This window comes from Cyprinus carpio, chromosome B20, assembly GCF_018340385.1.
Source record: "Cyprinus carpio isolate SPL01 chromosome B20, ASM1834038v1, whole genome shotgun sequence".
Classification (NCBI taxonomy): Eukaryota; Metazoa; Chordata; class Actinopteri; order Cypriniformes; family Cyprinidae; genus Cyprinus; species Cyprinus carpio.
Genome location: NC_056616.1, coordinates 1,588,981 through 1,612,610, shown reverse-complemented (window position 1 = coordinate 1,612,610; position 23,630 = coordinate 1,588,981). Strand labels below are relative to the sequence as shown.

At 37.1% G+C, this 23,630-nt stretch overlaps 2 protein-coding genes across 2 annotated transcripts in view; one reads left to right on the top strand and one right to left on the bottom strand.

The window, feature by feature from the left end:
• Window positions 1-3,498, top strand: part of LOC109100428 (sorting nexin-14-like) — a 31,539-nt gene extending 28,041 nt beyond the window's left edge. The window contains exons 25-30 of the mRNA XM_042747098.1: window positions 290-413; window positions 689-853; window positions 2,108-2,203; window positions 2,688-2,779; window positions 2,881-2,937; window positions 3,026-3,498. Coding sequence (XP_042603032.1) covers window positions 290-413; window positions 689-853; window positions 2,108-2,203; window positions 2,688-2,779; window positions 2,881-2,937; window positions 3,026-3,067 — 576 coding nt within the window. The 3' untranslated portion in view covers window positions 3,068-3,498. The remainder of the gene's footprint in view (window positions 1-289; window positions 414-688; window positions 854-2,107; window positions 2,204-2,687; window positions 2,780-2,880; window positions 2,938-3,025) is intronic.
• Window positions 3,499-3,766: 268 nt separating this feature from the next.
• On the bottom strand, window positions 3,767-22,509 carry LOC122141088 (snake venom 5'-nucleotidase-like). Its single transcript, XM_042747096.1, has 9 exons — window positions 22,136-22,509; window positions 17,102-17,324; window positions 14,047-14,235; window positions 11,822-12,019; window positions 10,547-10,701; window positions 5,209-5,317; window positions 4,909-5,058; window positions 4,518-4,718; window positions 3,767-4,435 (listed from the first exon to the last, which is right to left on the bottom strand). The coding sequence occupies exons 1-9, from the start codon at window positions 22,457-22,459 to the stop codon at window positions 4,275-4,277; spliced, it is 1,710 nt and encodes a 569-aa protein (XP_042603030.1). The 5' UTR covers window positions 22,460-22,509; the 3' UTR covers window positions 3,767-4,274.
• Window positions 22,510-23,630: the final 1,121 nt, after the last annotated feature.

Genomic DNA, 23,630 nt, shown 5'->3' with positions numbered 1-23,630 from the left:
ATTTATATTAGCCTTATTACTGAAAAGAACATGATTTTTATTTTATTTTATTTTTTTTATTGAATTTATTAAATTGCGAATTATTGAAGTTTTGAAATCTTTGAAGATGAAGTTCAAATATATTTTTTGGGCTAAACCTTGTTTAGTGCAGGCGATTGAAAGATGTTCAGTACAAACCGTACTCAAATAATAGTTTTGGAAATCCCATCATTCAAAAATAAAGGAAGAAAGAAATCTAATGGACTGTCATGTTGTCTCTGTTATCTTCAATACTGGAAACAACTTTTAGCTATTCAATGAGCTGTACAGGAACAATGCCAATCTGCCAGAGGGCCTGGAGAGAAAACACAACCAGAACTACTTCATGGAGCTGATGGAGGTTGATGGAGTATATGACTACATGATGTACATAGGCAAGTGATTTTTATTTATTTTTTTCCATCGTAACACTTTAAAAAAAAGTAGTTTTTTTAATATGAATTATGATTACTAAAATTAGAGCAAACACATGAAACATCTTTTCAAAATCTTATTTGAAACATGAAAATGTACTCGTCTGTTTGGTGTTATTTTTTTTTCCCAAGGAACACAAAAGTAACAGCTCATTATGAACCACAAAAGTGTGTCCATACGACTCATACGCACTTTTCTCCTAAAGTCATGTGACTCGTTTGTTTTTTGGTCTCAGGTCGGGTGGTGTTCCATATGCCTGACTGGCTGCATCACTTCCTGAGCGGAGCTCGTATTCTCTTGAAGAGGACACTAGAGGCATATGTAGGCCATTATTTCCAGTTCAAACTAGAGCAGATCATGCAAGAGCATCGCCTCGTCTCTCTCATCACTCTGTTGCGAGGTTTGTATGCTCCAACTTTATAAAATCACATATCTTCAAGTTCTTCAATACTTAATACTCGTTATACACTCTAAAAACTCAAATATTGCCTAAATGCATCATAAACAACTTCAACATAGACAGACAGACAGAATAGCAGTTACAACCCCAATTCCAGAAAAGCTTGGATGTTTTGTAAAATACAATAAAATTCTCTTTATCTTCTATTTGATTGACAAAAGTACAAAGAAAAGATTACTAAAATTTTCACTGACCAACTTAAATGTATTTTGTAAATATAAGAAAATTTTAACGGCTGCAACACACTCCAAAAAAAGTTGGGACAGAGGCAAAATAAAAGTGAAAAAGGTTATAGAATATCAACGTTAAACTGTTTTGAAACAGTTGACAGTAAGCAGGTGAATTGGTAAACAGGTGAGGGTATCATGTTTGGGTATAAAAGGAGTATCTCAGACTTTGTGCCAAATTTCACGAGAAGTGTTAAATCAAAAAACGCTTTTCTTAATGTAACGAAATCCCAAAGAATTTAGGTTTTTCACCAACTACCATACATAATATTGTGAAAAGTTTTAGATAATCCAGAGAAATCTCAGTCTGTGTAGGGCAAAGCAGGAAAGCTCAGGTGAATTTGAGCCCTCAGATGGCATTGCATAAGAAACCATCATGCTGTGATGTTAAATATAGGCACATGTGCTCAGAAGTACTTTGGAAAATCGCTGTCACTGAACACAGTCTGCTGCTGCGTCAAGAAATGCAACTTGAATATCTGTTACTCTGTTAGAAAGCTATACATCAATTCTATGCAGCGATGCTGCCAGGTTCTCTGGGCCAGAGCTCATCTCAGATAGTCAAAAAGTGTGCTGCTGTGGAAAACATTGGAAATTTCTTCTTTTGAGGCATTTCACAAAACGTCCCAGCTTTTCTGGAACTGGGGTCTTAGTTTGTTCTTGGATGCATGCCATTAGTAGCTTATCTGACTTATTTTAAGCCCTTCCTTAAACTTCACTTAAACATACACTTTTTTGACTACTCAACTCAAGAACTTCCAATACTCAAAATGGATCCAGCTGATCTGCAACCTTATTAGGGGATTCAAGGGATGTTTCAGGCAGCTCTCTATCCCAAAATGCATCAACATTTGTGAAGTCACAGCAGATCGTGCTTAACCCACACAGCTCTAGTGTATGTTAAGCGTTTTAAATCAATGTGTTTTGGTTTATTGTATGGGTACATTTGTGTTCTTCATCTCTGCAGATGCTGTTTTTTGTGAGAGCACAGAGGAACGCTCTCCTGAGGACAAACAGAGACGAGCCAAGCAGACCTTTGAGGAGATGATGAACTACCTGCCAGGTACCTCATAACAGCTGCAGCTATCAGCCCTGTTTAAAGCCAGACCTCTTGAGGAGATTTTCCCATCTGTTTATGGTTACATCTTGTCATTTTGAATGTTCGTTTAAACCAGTAATAAATACAAATAATAATATATACCTAACCATATAATGGAGTACAGTTAGCATTTAAAAGGAAGGAGAAAACTCTTGGTCACACTTTATTTTAAGGTCCAATTCTTGCTATTAATAAACCATTAACTGTGACTTTTGACTCCTAATTTGCTGCTTATTAATAGTTATTAAGGTAGAATATGTGCTTTATAAGTACTAATGAACAGCCAGTATGTTAATCATAGGCATGCTAATAAGCAGCTAGTTAATAGTGATAACTGGTCTCTTTACTAAAGTGTTGTCGGGCGATTAATCAGCATATCATGTAGTCTTATCATGTTGACCAAAGTTTTAAAGATGATCATCCCTAATTGATGTGTGATGTTTCTCAGATCTGGTTGGGAAATGTATCGGTGAGGAAGCAAAGTATGAGGGCGTCAAGATGCTTTTCAACGCTGTTCAGCAGCCACTGCTCAACAAACAGGTGCAAACACTCACCTAACGTCCTCAAACGCTCTCACTCTCTGCTAAGTTGCCTTTTCTCTTTCAATGATTTTTTTTCACGGATCTCTCATTTGCTCATAGATGACGTACGTGTTGCTTGACATCGCTGTCCAGGAGCTGTTCCCAGAGCTCAGTGAGGTAACATTCTCCTGCACCATAGTCACACTGTGACACAGAGCAGCTCATCGTGTTATTAATGGAGCTTCTGCTGTTTTGTCTTTTGTAGAATCAGAAGGCAGGTCTCTCTGTCTCCAGTAAATGGATGTAAAACATTATCGGACCTAACATCAACATTATAAAGCATTTATTGCGCTACTAAAATACAATTATTTATTGACTTAAATGGGGTTTGTATGCCATGGTTATTCATCAAATCATTGGAAGCCTGCCTTATTTTTACAGTCTAATAGTAACAGCATTAAAACAAAAAGTTTGGATCAAGTTGATTATGTGATTCAACACACAAAATGTCATTATCAGCATGATAACATTTTTCAGATCAGATGTAAATAAACCATTTTACACTCTTGATGGTCTCTGAAGATACTCAAAAAGACAAGATACAGACAAGTAAAAAAAAAAAAAAAAAATCAATGACAGAACTGAGACATTTCACAATTAATAAAAGTACTGAAAAAAAAATGTTTTGTAAATGTTCTGGCTTTGTGCTCAGTAAATAAAATCTTAATATATCCAGCAGCTTTGTCCCTGGTTATGTCTTTTTTTTAATATATAATATATTTAAAATAAATGCTTTATAAAAATATGAATAGCTACCGTAAAAAAAAAAAAAAAAAAAAAAAGGATTGGAGATTTCTTGCCAGACAAACGGCTGTCAATAATCATCACAAGCTGTGCTGTTTTATTAACCATAATCATCATCAAGAAGCAAATTACAGATAAATAACTTTACCCTTTTTTCTAAAAATCTCATGAAAAGATGTACAGGTCATAACTGAGAAGATGATATTTTGAATAAAGAAAATGTCTTTTATTACTGTAATACAAAACAATAAAAGCCAACATGAATTAAATCATACTACCATGATGCATAATGTAAATTCTCCTTCTTTCATTTTCACATTGCAGTCATGAGAATTTGAGTTTAATCATGAAATATTATCAAAATATCTTAATGGGCCTAAAAATAGTCTTTTTAAGCAAAAACAATTTTGGAGTGAAATATGATCTGGACATCTCTTTGTGAGATTCAGCATAGTATACCCTCTATGTATTCTATGAATTTTAAAGAGGTAATAGAAAGTGCCTGTAAAGAAGATCCCTATAGAATTAGAACGTGTAACAAGATGACTGACTTTCTTTGATCCTTACTACTGTACATCGCAGTGTTGCCACTTAATCTGTTTGCTTCATTTCCAGTAACTAATCTTTGGATTAAAGGTTTCTATTTTCTCTCTGACTGTACAATTGCAAACAAATGGCTACATGTTTTTTCACAAGTACATAATAAATGACTAAACAAACATGACCCAGAGTACCCACACCAGCAGAATAATGGACATATATCCTCGATGTCTAATACAAGAACTTGTGAATTGAATACGTCCTTCCACAGCTGGATGAACTCTCTTTCTCTCCGAGATGTAGCTGGCAACAACTGCTATATCTAGGTCACCTATGGAATATGGTACACAGTATATTGTAATGCTAAGTGTATGATGAAATGTGCAGTTAAATGTGGATATATAATGACTTACCGCTGTCATGTTTGAGTTTCTGTTCTTTGATCATAGAGTATCCATCTCCTCCGTCAACTAGGTAAGAGGGCAGCACCACTTTATACACCTTCTTTGGGTTGAGCGGTTCATAGCGGGGCACTCGACACTCAGTGCAGAGCATATTCACACTTTTAACACGGTTTCCGGGTGATTTTGATAAATCATATACCACCAGAATACCTGCAGAGGAATTATAAACACCAAATGAATATTAGTTCATCTGAATTAACACTTAAGTCATACGGACTAACATTTTGAGAGCTTGGCAACATTTGTCCACGCTATTCCAGTACTCAAATTGAGGGGGAGCTATTGTTCAAATAGAGTATAATTATAAACAGCTTACAAGAATTTCCCAAAGTAAACGTACCTGACACCTGTAGGAATTCACCAGTGCTTCCTCCGTATCTGCGAACGGAGTGCTCAAAGATCTCTCGCAGAGTAGATCCATTTATTTGGACCAGGTCAAATGTACCTCCAAATGGCAACACAGCGATCAGATCCTCCATTGTGATGGAGCCTCAATCAAAACATGCATTAGGTGTGTTTCAGTATTATATTTACTGCTCAGGAAATCCTTAATCATCACAGTATAACACCAAGTCAAACTTAAGGGATATCAATCTGTCCAGTTAGGAAGCATAAGTGATTGTGAATTAGTGTGTCATACCATTTCTGTTTCGCTCATCAATAGGTGATCGAATGGCTCCACCATTCAGAATACAAGAGCTGACATGGTTCCACTGGATTTCATCAGCATATTTAATATTATTATGGACCTAAAATACAAGCAGAAAAGCCACTGAAAATGGGTCTTATGAGCACGATTTTCAGCAAATCTACCAAATTATACAGCAGGTCGGTTAGAGTTGACAGTACTCCAATTTAGTTTACATTATTTTATTTTCACTTCCCCACTGGTTAAAATGTTTACTGCTTGGATCATTTTATTGCTTTCAAGATTGGATTTGCTTCTGAGACTGCAGTTAGTTTATATTGGGTTTGAGGTTTTGCGTTATGGTTTTGGCTGAGCAATAAGTGCTTGATTTAACTTGATCAGGTACAAAGACTGTTTCTGAATGTGTGTTTGTTTGCACCTTGAAATCAATATCTTTCTCCAGTTATCCAATGACAAAACCATGATCCAAGTCAAGACAAGACAGATATTCAAAAACAATCACGCAATCTGTGTCTCTGCATGTTGTTCTCAAGCAGGCTGAAGTAACGTCTCGATTACGTATTGTAACCCTCATTCCCTGAAGCAGGGAACAGAGATGTCACGTCGTGTCTGATGAATTGGGAATCTTGCTAGAGAGACCAATCTACTTTGAGTGTAAACTAAACAAACCAATGCACATTGGCATGCGATGATTGCATCCAGCTGCCACTGATCGCAGCGCAAGTATAAATAGGCAGCAGATGCACCGCATACACAGGTTTTCGCTGAGGAGCCAAGCCGGTGACCCGGCCACTCAGTGGCGGTACAGTAGCCGTGGCGACGTGACGTCTCCGTTCCCTCCTTCAGGGAATGAGGGTTACAATATGTAACCAAGATGTTCCCTTTCAGTCAGTCACTTTCAACATCATGTCGGTGACCGATGAATTGGAAATCCCTACCAAAGCGCCATGGATGCTGCCCCTTCCAGTGTCCTGTGCGAGCCGCCTATGCCCCTTTTTTGTGTAGGCCGGGGCTGTTGTTGTCATAGCACTAACCACTCAGTGAGATTGGATAACACTGGGAAAACTTACCTGTTCCACTTGGAACAGGAACGTTGTGGAAGCCCCATCCTTCCAGAAGGAGATTTTCGGAAGCACTTACGCATATGAACAACAGTTTTGGTGCATATGGAAGAATTAGAGGTAATTGTAACCCTCTTGGGAAATGGCAGAAGTCTGCTGGGGAAACACAGGCTCTGAGGCTATACCGTGGACTTTACACATATGGGACCCACTTAGGTCTCAACATATGGAACCCAGCCCTCTACCGGTTCTCACAGATTCATCTGGTGAGGGCCTGGCGCCGGACATTCTGCCATGTCTGGCTGCCGAGGGGATGGAGGAGCTTGACAGGGTCTACAATATAGACACTCTGGAGTGGTTTTAACAAATCTACACTAAACCGAGGCCTTTTGGTGCTTCTACCCATTTGAGGTGAAAACACAGGAGGATACCAGTTCAACACAAAGGCTATAGAACCTAGCGAACGTGTTGGGGGTCGCCCAGCCTGCAGCTCTACAAATATCTGTTAGCGAGGTGCCACAAGCCAGCGCCCAGGAGAATGCAACACTTCTAGTAGAGTGAGCTCGCAACCTGAATGGGCAGGGCGTACATTGTGCTTGATAAGCCTGGTTGATGGCATCCCCTATCTAGTTGGCCATCCTCTGCTTGGAAACGACATTCCCCTTGTGCCGGCCTCTGTAACAAACAAAGAGCTGTTCTGAGGTCCTGAAGCTTTGTGCCCGGTCTACATACAATCTTAAAGCACGGATGGGACAAAGAAAAAAGCATGGGCTGGGTCTCCCTCCTCTGGGGGGCAGCACTTGCAGGTTCACTACCTGATCCCTGAAGGGAGTAGTAGGAACCTTGGGCACATATCCGGGCTGGGGCCTCAGGATTACCTGAGAGTTAGCCGGCCCAAACTCTAGGAAAGATTTGTTGACCAAAAATGTGAGCAGGTCCCCTACCCTTTTGATTGAGGCCAATGCAATCAGGAGCAGATTCTTCATTGAAAGAAACTTCAGCTCAAATGATTGCAAAGGCTCAAATGGGACCCGCTGTAGTGCTTCGAGCACCAGAAACGGGTCCCAAGAAGCTATAGAGGGAGGTCGAGGAGGGTTCAACCTTCTTGCCCCCCTAAGGAACCTGATGATCAGGTCATGCTTCCCCACCGTTCTCTCTTCTAGTGGTTGTGGTTAGTGGAAATAGCAGCAATGTAGGTGGAGGGAGACAGCCTTCGCTCCAACCCTTGCTGCAAGAAGGAGAGCACGACTCTGATCGGACATCTTCGGGGGTCCCCTCGATGAGAGGAACAACATTTGACAAACTTCCACTTCAGTTCCACTTCAAGGCGTAAGCCTGTCTCGTAGACGGTGCTCGCGCCGAAGTGATGGTGGCCACTACCTCTTGGGTTAGGTCACTTGGAACCTCCATATCCCATCCAGGTACCAGACATGAAGTTTCCAGAGGTCTGGATGCGGGTGCCACAGGATGCCCCATCCCTGAGTCAGTAGATCGTTCCTTAGAGCAATCTGCCTGGGAGGGGCTGTCACGAGGAGCATCAGTTCCGGGAACAAGGTCCGAGTAGGCCAGTAGGGTGCCACAAGCAGGACCTGCTCCTTGTCCTCTCTGACTTTGCATAGTTTCTGTGCTAGAAGGCTCACTGGGGGAAACGCATATTTGCGAAAGCCCCGAGGCCAGCTGTGTGCCAGTCCATCTGTGCTGAGTGTGAGAGTGAGTGTGAGAACAGCTGGCAGTGAGAGGTTTCTGCTTGCCCGCTGTGTGTGGCACCCCAGCTGGTGTTCGAGGCATCTTTGTGTACCACAGCATGCCTCAAGATCTGTTCTAGGGGCACTCCTGCCCAAAAAAACGTGAGGTCTGACCATGGGGTGAAGGTTTGGAGGCAGGCCAGTGTGACTGTGCTAGTATGAGCCAATCATCGAGATAGTTGAGAACACCCTGCTTTCTTAAGGGCAACAACTCCGCAACTTTCATGAAGACAAGGAGGGACAGGGACAGCCCGAAGGGCAGGATCTTGTACTGATATGCCCGTCCCACTAACGTGAACTGCAGAAAAGGTCTGTGGCACAGAAGGATTGAGACATGAAAGTACGTGTCCTTCAGGTCGATTGCTGCAAACCAATCTCGGGGATGGATGCACCCGAAGATGCATTTCTGTGTTAACATGGCCATGGTTGGTTCCTCACCTGGTGCCAGGTAATGACCGCATCCAGAAATGCATGGGTGAAATGCCATCTTGAAAAATATGCGTCTCTAAAAAAAACATTCACCCATGAATGCTCTTTTAGGAGTGCTCTTTTAGTTGTGCTGAAGCACACAGGGGAGATGGCCACCGGAACACTACAGGGGGTAGTGCAGCCTGTAGTTTGCACCCACTCAATGAAGGTCGACCAACCCGCTGTAGCGCCATACCACATGCACAGAGAAGCTCCTTTGAGCGCGCTCAATTCATTCATTTAAACAAAGGCTTGGCAGGAGCAGTACAATAACACGGCTCTGAAGTGAAAAGGTGAGTATGCGGAGCATCTGCTGCGTATTTATACTCAGGCTGCGATCAGCGACAGCTGGATGCAATCATCATATGCCAATGTGCATTAGTTTACACTCAAAGTAGATTGGTGTCTCTAGCGAGATTCCCAATTTGTCGGTCGACGTGATGTCTAAAGTGACCAACTAAAAGGGAACTATGCAGTTTTGGCATGTTTGGCGTTCCAATTTTGTGATGTAATTGTTATTTTATTTTAAAGCTGCATGTAACCAGCAATGGTTGATTAATGAGATCAGTGGATGATCCTTCAAATGTGATATATTTACATTCCTCCAAATGTGTTTGGTTAATTGCAAAACATTCTGGATGCAGTTTACACCTAGATTTCTCTCAGAACACACTAAACTTATGATAATACCAGGTGTAAACAGGGCATAAGATTGCATCTGCATTGTCACTGAATGCATTTGTAGGCGTTAAAGTTGATTGATTTTGTACACAATATTCATACATCATGGTGTACAGCAGGGTTCCTCAATAGGCAATCCACGGGCCGAGAGAAAAATGTTTGGCCCATGCTAATTTCAAATAATGTGGCATGAAAATTCAAATGCAGCATCAGAAATTAACTTACATTGTGTCTACACTGGATGCAGCGACGCAACAAAATACAATAGAACTTATTATAATCAGTGATGTTGTCTACACTGGATGCGGTGCAGCGTGGTGCGACAAATCCTTGACAGAAAACTGCTGACACATTCTATTTATGACCTGCTGACACAACATTCAAATGATTTGCAGTGCTTTGTCGCGTCCAGCGTATATATACGATGTGACAGCAAAAACATGGCAAGTGTGAAGTAAAGAAAAGTGGACACTGAAAATAGATGATTCAAATGTGATACCATCTTTGTTATGGATGTTGGATCACAGGGAGTTCACAGTTTTAACGTAAGTTTGCTTTAGCCTAATTTATTTTCAAGATCTGATGTAAAATATCTATTGTTGCTTTCACTGTGGCTATTAAGAGCAAGCAAAATAATATTCAAACTCACATTAGACACTTTTAACATTAAGTAAAGCACATAATCATTACCTGAGATTATCACTGTCATATTTTATATGTTGTTCCTGCCATGACATCGCAGAAAATAAAAACCATTTCTAAAATAGAATTCCATGTCGCTTATTGTCACGTGTTGCTATAGTGGGTGGTTAGGACAAAAACTACATGGAAAAGATACTTTTTATTGCGTCACGTCTAGTTGGGACACACGGTGTTACAGCTTGAAGTATAAAAATATTAATGCTGACAGATCTAATAATTGAATCTGCAATTAGGGACAGTGGAGAGAAGAGATCCAGTCTGGAGATGAGCAGGAACAGTTGATTTGCATGGCAGACATGGAGATCCATTTTTTGTTTGTTCGTTTGTTTTTAATATTCAACAGACAAAGTTCTTATCTAAATGCAAAAATTTTCATAATTGTTTGAATAAAACAGACTACTGGGGGGAAAATATCTGAATATTTATCTTGTGACCATCTTTTGATTATTAAAAAAAAAAAGCAAAAATAATATAATAATTGTAATAATAATTTTATTGTTGGCAGAATTCGCCCCTGGGCGAAAACTAATTGAGGAACCCTGCTCTACAGAGTGAGGTGTTTGTCCCATCTAGAGTAGTCCTCATGTTCCATGAAAAACAATATGCAAAATAATGCTATCAAAAAAATGTAACCGCAAATTTATCTTTAAAGTCACAGACTTATTCACTCACCATGGCATCACAGATCAAATTTCCCAAATTACATTCACGAAATCGACATTCCTCAAAGGTTCCATTGAGATAGACTAGAGTCTGTCCCACATGCTGAGCAGAGTAATTGGCCAGATTCTTCCTCCAAGCGTCCACTTCAGCCTGAATGACTGGATCTAGACAAAATCAGATCACAGGTTGACAGGTTGAAAATGGCATATCAATAGGCCAATCCACAATAAAAATGCATCACATCTGATAGATACAGTGTAGTAGAGGGGTGTCCAATCCTGCTCCAACACACCATCCTGGAAGTTTTTTAGTGCTCTTGAAAACCTTGATTAGCTGGTTCAGGAGTGGGTTCAACACAGTGGCACTTCATGGGCATGACTGGGCACCCCTAATAGGTTATATTAGTATACTAATCTCCACTGAGTGACCAAGGTTTCAGTGGTCCTGGTTTCATGAAGTATTTTTCCTGTTCATTTTCTCTGTAAGGATTTTTAAAAAATCCTAAATCAAGAGTTCTGAGACTTGAACTAAACCAGTCCAAGATCACAACATTGCAAGCTTGAAGCAAATCTGGAAAAATCCAGGAAAAGAAGAGAATTTGCTCGCAGATTTAGTTGCAGGCTGTATTAAACATTCATTTGAGCAGAATTCCTCATTAGAGATTGCTACACTCCAAAATTCCATGTTTGCCGGTGTTTTCAGCTTCCATAAGGTAGAGAGAGCACATGCGAATGGTAGCCAGATTGGAAAATTAAATGAATCCCTGGCCAAAAAATGTATCAATTCAAGATAAAAGCTTGTTTTAGGATAAATATCCAGCAGGCAATTCGCGCAGATGAATAAACTGAGAGTAGCAGTTTCAAGATCACGATTAAAATATGATTTATCATGCAGGCATATCTGAACTGATCCAACAATGAACTGAGCTGAATAGTGACCCTGTTGTCTTTTAGAATCTGAATTGTCTGAGATGAGTTTTCATAAGTGATTCTGTTATTTTCCAGTTTATTACTGTGAACCAACTCAATTACATCCTTGGCAAAGCTTCATCAGCTTGGGCAACTACCTTGTTACAGTTTTTATTTTCATGATAAGAGGAAATTCTTATCTCAGAATTTGTCCACTGAACACACTGTTTTTAAAAAAAATAAAAATCTTTATGGGAGAATGTCTGTTTTCCTACTGCGAAGATGGGATTTTTCCTTCAGGAAGCCTGTTGTCCTATAATCTCTACTGACTTGTTTTAAATTCTCTAATTTGCTTCCATGTCTACAGTTTTCTTACCTGGTGCTGTTGAGTTATCCAGAAGAATTGGATTGCCTGAAGACTTCACCACATTTCCATTTGAATCAAAAGTCACTTTTAGGTATCCCAGATACTTTCCAAAGGCATAGGCCTGGACCACAGGAACCTGGCGCCCATCATCTGATTGGACCATGAATGGATATGGTCCTGCAGGAACTTCTGTGGATGGTGGAGTTCCTACAGACACAAGCACACATAATAAATTGACGGAGTAAATTCTTAAATTAAGTACAGTAATAATACTGTGCAAAGTCTTAAGCACATAAATTGCTTCCCAAAAACATTTGTTTTTTGTAGTTATTAAAATAAATTGTTTTAGTGTTTTGTTGATTCCTTTTATGAAAACTAAAAAATTCCAGAGAAGTTTTTGTATGGACAAATAGTTATTGGCTCACACAGAGATCTGAGCTCACTGTCATTGAGTCTTAAAGGCTTAGGGTTTGGTTTAGGGATAGTTGCTTGTAATTATGCATACTTTAGTCACTATAGTAAGTACATGTAATAATTGTAACAATCTCTGCAAAATAAAGTGTTACTGACTTTTGGACAGTTCTGTACTAAATAATAATCAGCATTAGTTGTGTCTAAACAATGCTAACTAATATTCTTCTTGTATAACTTTTAAGTCCACCCATATTTTCAAGCAATATGGTTTATAGATTGAATTGTGGATTTGTTAAATGTTATGCAGTGACCACATGAAAGAGAAGTATTTTTACACAATAAAAACAAAAGTTAAATGTTTCCATCTCCAAGAGTATTTTTTAGCTGTGTATATATGGCTTTGGTCTCTCCTTTAATGTACGTTGATGCATTTTTCCCCATCTTATCAGCCAAGTAAATCTGGCCATTTAATAACACAAAATAAGAACACGCCTCTTCCTGACAAATCACATAATTTATGGCATCATTTATGCCCAGAGGACAGACGCGAACACCCATGTGTAATCCTTGGGGTTAGTGGTTTATTCCTGCTTGCCAAGAAAAAACAAAGGCTGCAGCAGAGGTGAGTAACATGCTAATGAGTAGTATTTGGCAGCCTGACCAGAGTTTCTGAAGCAAAAGAAACTCTCACGTCAGTGCTGTACTGGTTAGCTGTTTGGATCAAAATAAGGCATAATACTGTTTCACCTTTAGTCCATCACACCCATTATGGTCACAAAGCTCAAGTCTTTTATTAAAACACAGATTAATCACATTTAATGAGAGTGGTATTAGAGGTGTTTGGGCGTTACTTTGTTTGTGATGGGATCATCACAGTCCTTTGGTAAATTCACCTGTGCATCTTATTTAGCACTTTAATGTATTTTTGCAGAGCTGTTCCTCAGCCCCTATTAATAGAGTGGAAATGAAAGTTCTTGATCTTATTATGAGTGTCTTTTTGTTTTGAAAAGTGTTGGAAATGGACAGTCCATTGCACATTGTTAACAAATAAAATTATTCACAAATTAAAGTGTACCTCTATTTTACACCATATGTTAAATTTCACTGAGTGAACCCCTTTGTAGTGGTGTTTAGAGGTGTGAATTCTGACTCTGAACTCTTGATCGTTAAAGGCCAATCAAAGGTGTTCAAGAAACTGACGGATATGACTGTGATTGGCCACATTGTGCAATGCTACAAAAACACATTGTAAATAGAAAGTTGTAATGCTTTCCAGAGCACAAACACAAATGATCTGTGAAATAATCAATGTGACATCAGCAGTTCATCCGCAATTATACGAAGCTACGAGAAATTTTTTTTGTGAGCAAAAAAAAAAAAAAAAAAAGTATTCAACAATTTGTCTCCTCCTCATCACCCTGGTGCCTTTTTGAAGAATATCCGCTGGACGTATGCTGTTCTGTGTCAGCTGCGTCACGCCAGATCTGTTTCCTGTTGTTGTGATTTGATCTGAATGGAAACAGCGTATCGTGACGCATTGCACACAAAAAGTATTCTCGTAGCTTCGTATAACTGCGGATGAACCACTGATGTCATGTAGATTATTTTACAGATCTCCTTGCTACGTTTCTGGACTTGGGAACATTTCAGTTGCGTTGCTGTCTAGGCAAGGTCAGACATCTTTCAGATTCCATCAAAAAATTCTTAATTTGTGTTCCGGGGATAAATGAAGGTCTTATGGGTTTGAAACGACATGAGGGTGAGTAATTAATGACAGAATTTTCATTTTTGGGTGAACTATCCCTTTAAATGATACATACCTGTGTATAGGAATGTATTGGTGTGCCCTCCAATCACAACATCCACTCCTCGAACTTTCTTTGCTATATTTTGGTCCACTTTGAACCCAGAATGTCCAAGGGCAATGATCTTATTAACACCCAAAGTGATGAGTTTATCCACTTGAGACTGTAAAGCAGCAACCTCATCCTCAAACTGGAGATGGGGGCCTGTAAAATGATACAAAAAAAAAAAAAAAAAAAAAATGTTACTGATGGCTGTAACCCAATCTGTATTCTTCCGTCAACCCTAATCTGTTTAAATGTGCCATCAGGCAAGTCAATCATTCTCAGTCAAACGAATCAGATCTTGACTGATTCTACGATCTATGTAATCTCAAATGATATGGGCTGGATTAGTGGAAGTTTAATGTTAGTTGTACTAAAGCACTAAACGTGGATCCTCATTTATAAAGCGTGCGTATGCTCAGATTGGATCTTAGAGTCTGCATCTGCTTAAATCCATTCCAATGCTCATATTTGTAAAAACTGCCTTTGACATGGATAAAAGCTTAGCGTCACGTCAGGGTCTGAGCAGACGTACACATTTTTTCTTGTCGGAGTACTGCAGATTTTTGGAAATGTAAGCGGTTCTTGCAGCTCGCTGTTCTAAATTAAAGCATTTGGACAATGAATGGTGATCTTTTATATGTTAATGACATTACAGTTTTTCAATTCTTAGCAAGCGTTTACCAATACTTAAAGTATTTTTTTCTAAACTCTTAAGACAGAAACACACCTACATCACACAATTAGCCAAATACTTAATATTCTGGTCGAAACCACATTTTGTTAAATAAATACAAACTCTCCATTTCAAAATGCTGAATACCTTTTTCTACACATACTAACTCTATCAAAACACAGCAAACCTGATTCAAAATTGAGTCATTTGGTCAAAACATTATCCTTTGTTTTCTATCCAACAGGAACATATAGTCAATCATAACACATAGACTGTCAAAAAGCTAACAATTAATTACGAAATTGCATTACTTGTCATGTTTCAGTTCTACCTGCATATAATAGACATATTTTTTTTTTTTTTGTAATTTAGCCTTCAGTTTACCTTCAACTGAAACCCATTTTAGATTATTCAGTGCTGAATGTGTTCATTCTTGGCAACATACAGTCATGGCCAAAGGTTTGTCAGGGACATAAATTTTGTGTTTTGCTACTTCAGTATTTGTAGATTATTAACATAACATAAGTTGCATCGATGTGTAAGTGGCATTTTACTATTACTTTCAGAAATAATTTAAATACTAAATAGGTCTGAATAAAACGTTTTTAAACACCATATATGATATTTTCTCACACAAATACATCTGCTTATCTCTCAGCATGAGATTTTTAGTTTTAAGTTTAAAAGCATCATTACAGTGTAAACTGATAGACATAGTACAGTACAGAATCATACCTGAAACAGAAAACTAATAAATTCAGTAATATTCCCTCCTCGCTGCAACACACAGATGCCTACACACATCTCCGCATGAGAAGCTTTTATTAGACAGGGGAAGGGAGGGATCTCAAAGTTAAAGATGAAACATGCAACATAACGCCAGCAGGGGTCCCTCATACTTCATTAAATGAATAACAATCAGTTAATTCTGTCGAAATACATAATACATGGAACAGTTTTAATGCTAGATTATTGATTGTTTGTGTTGCTAAGGTTGGTTGCCAAGGGTGTTGCTCGGTGATACACAGAATGTTGGGTGAAGCAGTCATAGCTGTGATGTATCGTGAATAAAACACAGCTGCTGACCAATCAGAACTGAGGAATGGAACTAGCCGTTTTATAAAAAATAAAAATAAAATGCTAATTTTTTACACCCACCAGCAGAAACATAAATCAGTGCCTATGACTATGTCCATAACAAACTAAATTTACTTACTAAAAACTGAAACTTGGGCTCGCAACCCTTTCATTCGGCATGAATCATTTTCTTGAGTGAATCGTTACACAGTCTAACATTTGGTTGCTTAACTATTAGACTACTTATTATTGAAGAAGGCTTTGTACTTCTCTCATGTCCGAATATCTACTAACACCATTCTTCACATATGCAAAAAGTGTTTGGAAAAACACCATGGCATGCTCATGCTGACCGGCAAAACCTACATATTGTACAACAGACAAGTTAAATTGAGTCACCAAATACCTTTTGTAGGTTTAGTTGTCTCATTTAGTTTGCTGAGGATGAGGCTGTGATGTCAAGTTGCAATGCTAGAACTGATATGTTGTGTGCGCGTGAGAGGTGCCAGCACAAACACTTTGGATTCCTTATATCAGCGGAAAGATGTGATATCCGTCAGATAAGAGCAAGACATCATTCAAAATGGTCTATTTTTATTTGTGTAACTTCAAAATGACAGCGAAACCTTGTGCTTTTGTAAAATAAAGAAAACAAACAAAATGTGCTTGCCGTCTATGTGAACCACATCCTAAAATGAAGAAAAACTAAAAGAAAGCTATATATTTATAAAAATATTTCTTTTATGCTGTTTGTGGAGTTGTTTAATCAGATCTTGAGAGATTTAATGTCTTTTATCTTCAGTTCATCTAAGGCTGTGGCTGAAGAAAGTTGTATTTTATGTTCTTATTTCTCTTTCTTCTAGTGCTTGTTCACAGCAGGTGTTTGAATGATTGAAAGAATGTTTCCGGAACATCATACTAACCTTTAAATAACATTCTACTAACATTAAGGAAACTGGACATTTTTATGTTCTTGGAATGTTACAAATCAAGGTTCCTAGAATGTTGAATTTTAAATCAAAATTAAGTTGAAAGAAAGTTTGAAGAACATCATACTTTTTAAAAACGTTCCTCTAACGTCAAGAAAACTTAAAAAAAAAAAAAAAAAAAAAAAAAAATGTTTGTTTGTTAGAAGAAACGATGATTATTTTTTGGAGTGATGTTCTTATAACAAAATTCTGTTAGCTGGATTCTTAAATCACAATAATATAAGACGTTCTTAAGAGTGTGATTTGCAACATTATGTGAAAACCTGGCCTTGCTATTATATCTTACCTGGTAGAGACAAAGCAGGGGTCTCCACTGACGTGTAACCAACAACACCCACTTTCTCTGAGTTAACAGTGAAGATCTTATATGGGAGATAGTATCCGCTGATCCGAGGAGCAATCGTTTGATCGGCTTTAATATTTGCACTAAGAACAGTGCAGTTCACTTCCTGAAGGAAAGGTTTTAAGAGGCCATCCACTCCATTGTCAAACTCATGATTTCCTATGGCCTAAAGAAACACACAAACAATGTTTTATACAGTAAAAAATGGCATATATTATGTCATGAACACAAAATCAGTTTAAAGGCAAGGGTTTGTATTAGCATTTTTGTACAATTTGCATGCATGTACCAGTAATTGGTTGTAATTACATTTGACATTTTTAATAAAGGCATGTTAAAGCAGTGCTGAATATGTTCTGAAGGAACACATGCACATCAAATAGTTTTCTGTAGGCTGCTGAGTCCAATGTCACCAACCATAAGAACAAAATGAGGATTGCACAATTTATGCTTCAAGTGCAGAATTTATTGAACAAGCATGACGGCTAATGTGGTCAAAAGCTTTAAAACATTAGCCTTCATGATTATTTGTAAATTACTGTGAGAAGCATTAAGTATGCAGATCTCCTACTACTCCTATCTACTGTAGACCAGAAGACAACTGATAAACAAATAAAACAAACCAATAACAAAATTTTACAAAAGGGTTATCATAAAGTTGAGAGGGAAAAGGTCAGAAATAATATGAATTCCTGTATTGTAAAATTCAATCTGATGTAATGCAATGCAGAATTCAGAATGTATTCTTTAAAGACTCTGTAATATACTCTTTTTAACAGGCCATATTTCATGTGAAAATAATATTTTATTATAATATTTATATTTATATATAACATTTACTATTATTTATTATTATTTTATTTGATAATAATATTAAAAAGCTGTTTTTTTCAGTCACTATAAATCACAATTTAGATATCCGCTAAAAGGAACTGCAATTTCATTATACAGATTTTAAAACTGTATTCTTAAACTGCAAAAACATGGCAAGTTTTACTATAGATTCCCAAGATAATATTGTACAGAAGAACTATGAATTCTGTATTATTTGAATTCTGTAAAATTAGTAAAATAATGCTTTCAGAACTATTTTAAATGTATACATTTTACGTTAAATTATTTACAGTGTAATAATTAAATAGGAAAATACATGTATTTAAATATAAACAACGTATAAACATATATAGTTTAATAATTATATTCTATCATCAATTTAAGTCCAAAAATGTTTCTACTTTTGCTCTTTTGTAGCACTTTAAATGGAGAATATAAGAATTCACCCAACCATTTCTAAATTTTCTTTGACAGTGGGTGATTCGGGAATCTGCATTTGGGAAACACCTATTCTGTTTATGGTCCACAAGTTTAAGTCCCACTACACCTGAACAGGTGCTCTGTCCACTGTAATGAAGACTCCAGTGGCTCATAGAAACCTGTCCAGTACACTCTGTCCACTTCTGCTCACATTACGTCAATGATAAAATGAGGAATACATCCCTTCGGTGCCTATAATGATGGAAAACCTGTCAACACTTTTGATACCTGGTTAAATCAAAAAAATCCCATGAGTCACTGTCATGAGCAACTTTCAGGAAGGATTTGTCACTTCATTTTCTTTCTTGCACACTCTTTCTAGCAACTAAAATAGCTAGATGTTGTAATTTTATGTCTGTACACCTAAAGGGTTAAACCATAATGTGCTCAATGTGTGCAAAACATTAATTCAACACAGAAGCTGTTTTTGGCACCTTGACGTGCAGCTCTCAGTGACTTTCCTAAAATAGCACTTGTTATTTAAAGGTTAGTATGATGTTCCTGAAACATTCTTTCAATCATTCAAACACCTGCTGTGAACAAGCACCGAAAGAAAGAGAAATAAGAACAAAAACTACAACTTTCTTCAGCCACAGTCTTAGATGAACTGAAGATAAAAGACATTAAATCTCTCAAGATCTGATTAAACAACTACACAAACAGCATTACCAGTTTCAATTATTATTAACCAGAATGACTTTATTTCTGCCACACATCTACAGGAGTTCTTATTGAGAATTAATAGAGATTTAGATGTTGATGTCTTATTGAAAATGTTTCATTTGAGATCACCATCATGGATATCAGTGTTTGTTTCAGTTGTGTATAAATATTATCATTATTTGTTTAAAACCTGTTTTGTGTCATTAGTACACTCACATACATCAATATTTGACTTATGAAACACAACAATGGTGACATGCTTCATGCCAGCATACAAAACACATCCATGACTCCCAGCATGCATTGCTGCAGATTTTTTTTTTTTTTTCATCATTTGTATGATGAATGCTGATGTCTAAGTGATGTGATGTGTCAAACTTTAAAATAGTTTTGGACACTCTTACATAAAACTCACTAACATGTTAAAAAAAATCACATTTGATTTTTCATTTTACCATTTTATATAATATTTCAAACTCAAAAGTAAGCAAAATAACATAAACGGCAGATGTTCTATCTACTTCTATGCTGTCATTTGTCTGTTTTTTAAACAAATATATTGATCTGCTTTATTAGAGCAGAAATGTTTTTGAAAACACCTGCAATTGAAGCAATGCAACACAAGTCAAGAGTCCAACTAAAGCAAATGCTTATCTCCATGATGGTGATCTCAAACGAAACATTTTCAATAAGACGTCAACATCTAAATCTCTGGTAATTCTCAATAAGAACTTCTGTAGAAGTCTGTCAGAAATAAAGTCAATCTGGTTAGTAATAACTGAAGCTGCATGGTAATGCTGTTTGTGGAGTTGTTTAATCAGATCTTGAGAGATTAAATGTCTTTTATCTTCAGTTCATCTAAGACTGGCTGAAGAAAGTTGTAGTTTCTGTTCTTATTTCTCTTTCTTCTAGTGCTTGTTCACAGCAGATGTTTGGATGTTTGAAAGAATGTTTCAGGAACATCATACTAACCTTTAAATAACATTCTACTAACATTAAGGAAACTGGACATTTTTATGTTCTTGGAATGTTACAAATCAATGTTCCTAGAATGTTGAATTTTAAATCAAAATTAAGTTAAAAGAACATTTGAGGAAATCACACCTTTTAAAAACGTTCCTCTAACGCCAAGAAAACTGAAAAAATTTTATGTTCCCAGAGCCAACGCTGAATATCTGGAGAAGGTTCTAGTAACAAAATTCTGTCGGAGATGATGACTCATTTGCATTAATCATTTTATCGCATGGAGTTGCTTTGGGTGTAGGCACGCTTAATTGTGAACTTTAAAAAAAATTGCTCTATGTACAAGGGTGTATGTCTTTATACTTTACTTGATTGTAGGCTACTTTATTATCCACGTTGTGGAAAATTGTATCTGTCTTCATAGTACATCACCAACATATAAAAAACAAGAATACATGCAAGAATTCAGGGCTGGATTGGTAATCGGGTATACTGGGCATTTTCCCGGTGGGCCGACGCACTTAAGGGGCCAACCGAATGTTTTTTTGTTTTTGCCATGAACCATCAAGCAGAGACAGTGAGCAGCCAGTAGCTCATTGGTTTGTCTCTTGTATTGACAGTGTAACCACCCAATCACAATGCGCTATAGACGGAGCGATTAAGTATTTTGCTAAGACTATATAAAGATCGCTTCACCCCAACTTCTTCCTCGTCGGCTTTTCCCATGTTTTCACAGCAGCATTATCAAGAACAGGCTTGCTCTGCAGTGAGTGATGCAAGCCAAAGAGCCAGACAGGAGAAGAAGAGAGTAGTTGAATCTGTAAAGTGCTTGATAGGGACTCGCAGCGGAGGCAGGGATCTAACCTATCCTAATGTGTGCGTGCGCCATGAATGAAGAATACGTAAACACTTTTTAATAAAACGTAAATTCGTCCCGCATGATTTTTTGGACCAAGTCAAGTGTGTTCATAGAGGCTTCCATGGGCCAATGTGAATAAAGCTAGATTTAAATCAAAAAGACACGATATTGTCAGACCTGAGGTTTTATTCTTATCCAAAACAAGATGTGAAATGAGTGTGATGCAAAGGCTACATACATACACTAACAGGCAATTTTTTTTTTTTTTTTTTTTTTTTTGGAACATTAAGAAATATCCAAAAAGATCCAAAGATCAGCATTTATCTAACATCATACATAAATCATTCAAAAGCTTCGCAGACAGCAACATAGTGTTGGCCCAGATCCAGCCCACATCTGGCCTGCATGAAATCCATGCGGGCCAGATGTGGGCCGGTTCTGGGCCAAAACTGATTGCTGTCAGTATAATTTATTTATTTATTGGGAAATGATAGAAATTAATACTTTTATTTAGCAAGGATGCTTTAAATTGATAAAAAGTGACGATAAAGACATTTATAATGCTACAAAAAAATATATATATTTCAGATAAATGCTGTTCTTTTGAACTTTCTATTAATCAAAGAAACCTGAAGAAATCTAATCAGCTGTTTTCAACATAACCATAATAATAAATGTTTTTGTTTTTTGTTTTTGTTTTTAGCAGCAAATAAGAATATTTAAATGATTTCTGAAAGATCATGTGACTGGAGTAATGATGCTACAAATTCAGCTTTGAACTCGCAGGAATAAATTACATTTTAAAATATATTCAGATAGAAAACAGTTATTTTAAATAGTAAAAATATTTCACAATATTCTACTGCTTTTGCTGTATTTGGGATCAAATAAATGCAGGCTTGGTGAGCAGAAGAGAATTCTTAATTCTTAAACCCCTGTGCAAGATTCAAACAAACAAAAAAGGACCCGTTCACACACATAACGCCAGCTTTTAAAAAAAAAAAAAAAAAAAAAAAAAAAAAAAAAAAGCCTCAAGCGTTCTGTTCCATTCCCATTCCCAAAATTTTAAACGGTCCCGATAATAAATCCAAAGCGGTTCGATGCAAATCAATTCTTTAAACATCTTACATTTATCTCAGTCTTCCGTGAACCCAATAATTAATACACATAATTCTTACCATCGCATCATATCCGAGTTTATTCATGAAATGCGCCGCTTCTGCGCCTTTGTAGAAGTTAAACCAGACGGTCCCCTGAAACTGATCGCCCGCGTCCAGCAGGAGAACATTTTTCTCCTTGCTACGAACTTCTTTGATTTTCGTAAACCTCCGCGCGACTCCAGCGAAGCAAGGCGGTTTAGAGCATTTGCCTGAGTCCTTATTGGTCTCCTCCACTCGCGCGTGAACATCATTAGTGTGGAGTAAAATCAGCTCAAACTCTGTCCTGCACATATGACAGTGAATCCAGATGAAAAATAATGCATTGAGCCACTGCATCATCATCTTCTCAGCCCTCTCTGAACTGACAGTCCCATCAGAGGAGTTCAGCGGGCAAAAGTCTGGAGGCGGGGTTAGTGGGCAGCACCAAAAATTATTATTATTAAAATAGCCCATACAACAGTATATGCAGGGTACCATTGGCTAAAGGCACAACTGAAGGAAAATATGTGAGTGTATGTATGTATGTTTTTATTGTACATTGATTGAGCAATATATTTAGTGTGAAAGCAAATCATAAAAGTGGTTTGTTTTGTTTAAAAATCTCAGAAATGTATGAGGTGGCACTTTTACCATGCAGAGTAGGCTCACAGGCATGGGCCAAAATGCACAACGTATTTATACATTTACATTTAGTCATTTATCAGACACTTTTATCCAAAGCGACTTGCAAATGAGGACAATGGAACTAATCAAAAAAAAAAAAAAAAATGATATGCAAGTGCTATGACAAGTCTCAGTTAGCCTAACGCAGTAGGCTTTGTCTTATTAGTTTTACAAACACTTTAACAATTTAATACTCTTAAAACAACCAATTTACAGTAGCAAAGTTTGAACTACTTTCTGTTTATTTTATCATATGGTATTAAACGTTTCATTATAAATATGGTAATTATTTCCAATAAGGTGGACGCCCAGCTTAATAAAACAGTATGATATTTACCATCTGAAACTAACCATGTTAGTTTCAGATGGTGTTAGTTTCTTAGGCTATTTTCATGGCAAAAACAATTAAAAAAATGCAAGTATAACAAATACAGTAAAAACCATTAAACAAACACAAGTTATATTACACAAGATTTTTTTTTTTACCCCAAATAAATATTCTTCCGTTAAACCTAAAAATAAATTATATATATATATTATTATATATATATATATATATATATATATATATATATATATATATATATATATATATATATATATATATATACATATAAATAAGCTTTAATTACCTTGAACAAAGCTTAAAAACATCAACAAGTCCTTTGTCTCAAAATAGCTGTAGTTAATTAGCTAACAATTTGATTGATTCTTCATTTGCTACATACATCTACAATATTAAAAACAAAAAGTGCCTTGCAGTCCAAGATTGCATCAAGTAGCAACCAAATTTGCAGAGCATTGGTCAAACTCGGTTGTTAAGAAAAGTGCTGAGGTGAATTTTAATGTG

Excerpts from the sequence above, each read along its gene's own strand:
- LOC122141088 (XM_042747096.1), bottom strand. The coding sequence starts at position 22,459 with ATGATGATGCAGTGGCTCAATGCATTATTTTTCATCTGGATTCACTGT. Across the intron at positions 17,325-22,135 it reads AACTCGGATATGATGCGATG|GCCATAGGAAATCATGAGTT; the intron begins GTAAGAATTATG and ends GTGTTTCTTTAG. Across the intron at positions 4,719-4,908 it reads TGAATTCCTACAGGTGTCAG|GTATTCTGGTGGTATATGAT; the intron begins GTACGTTTACTT and ends ATTCCTCTGCAG.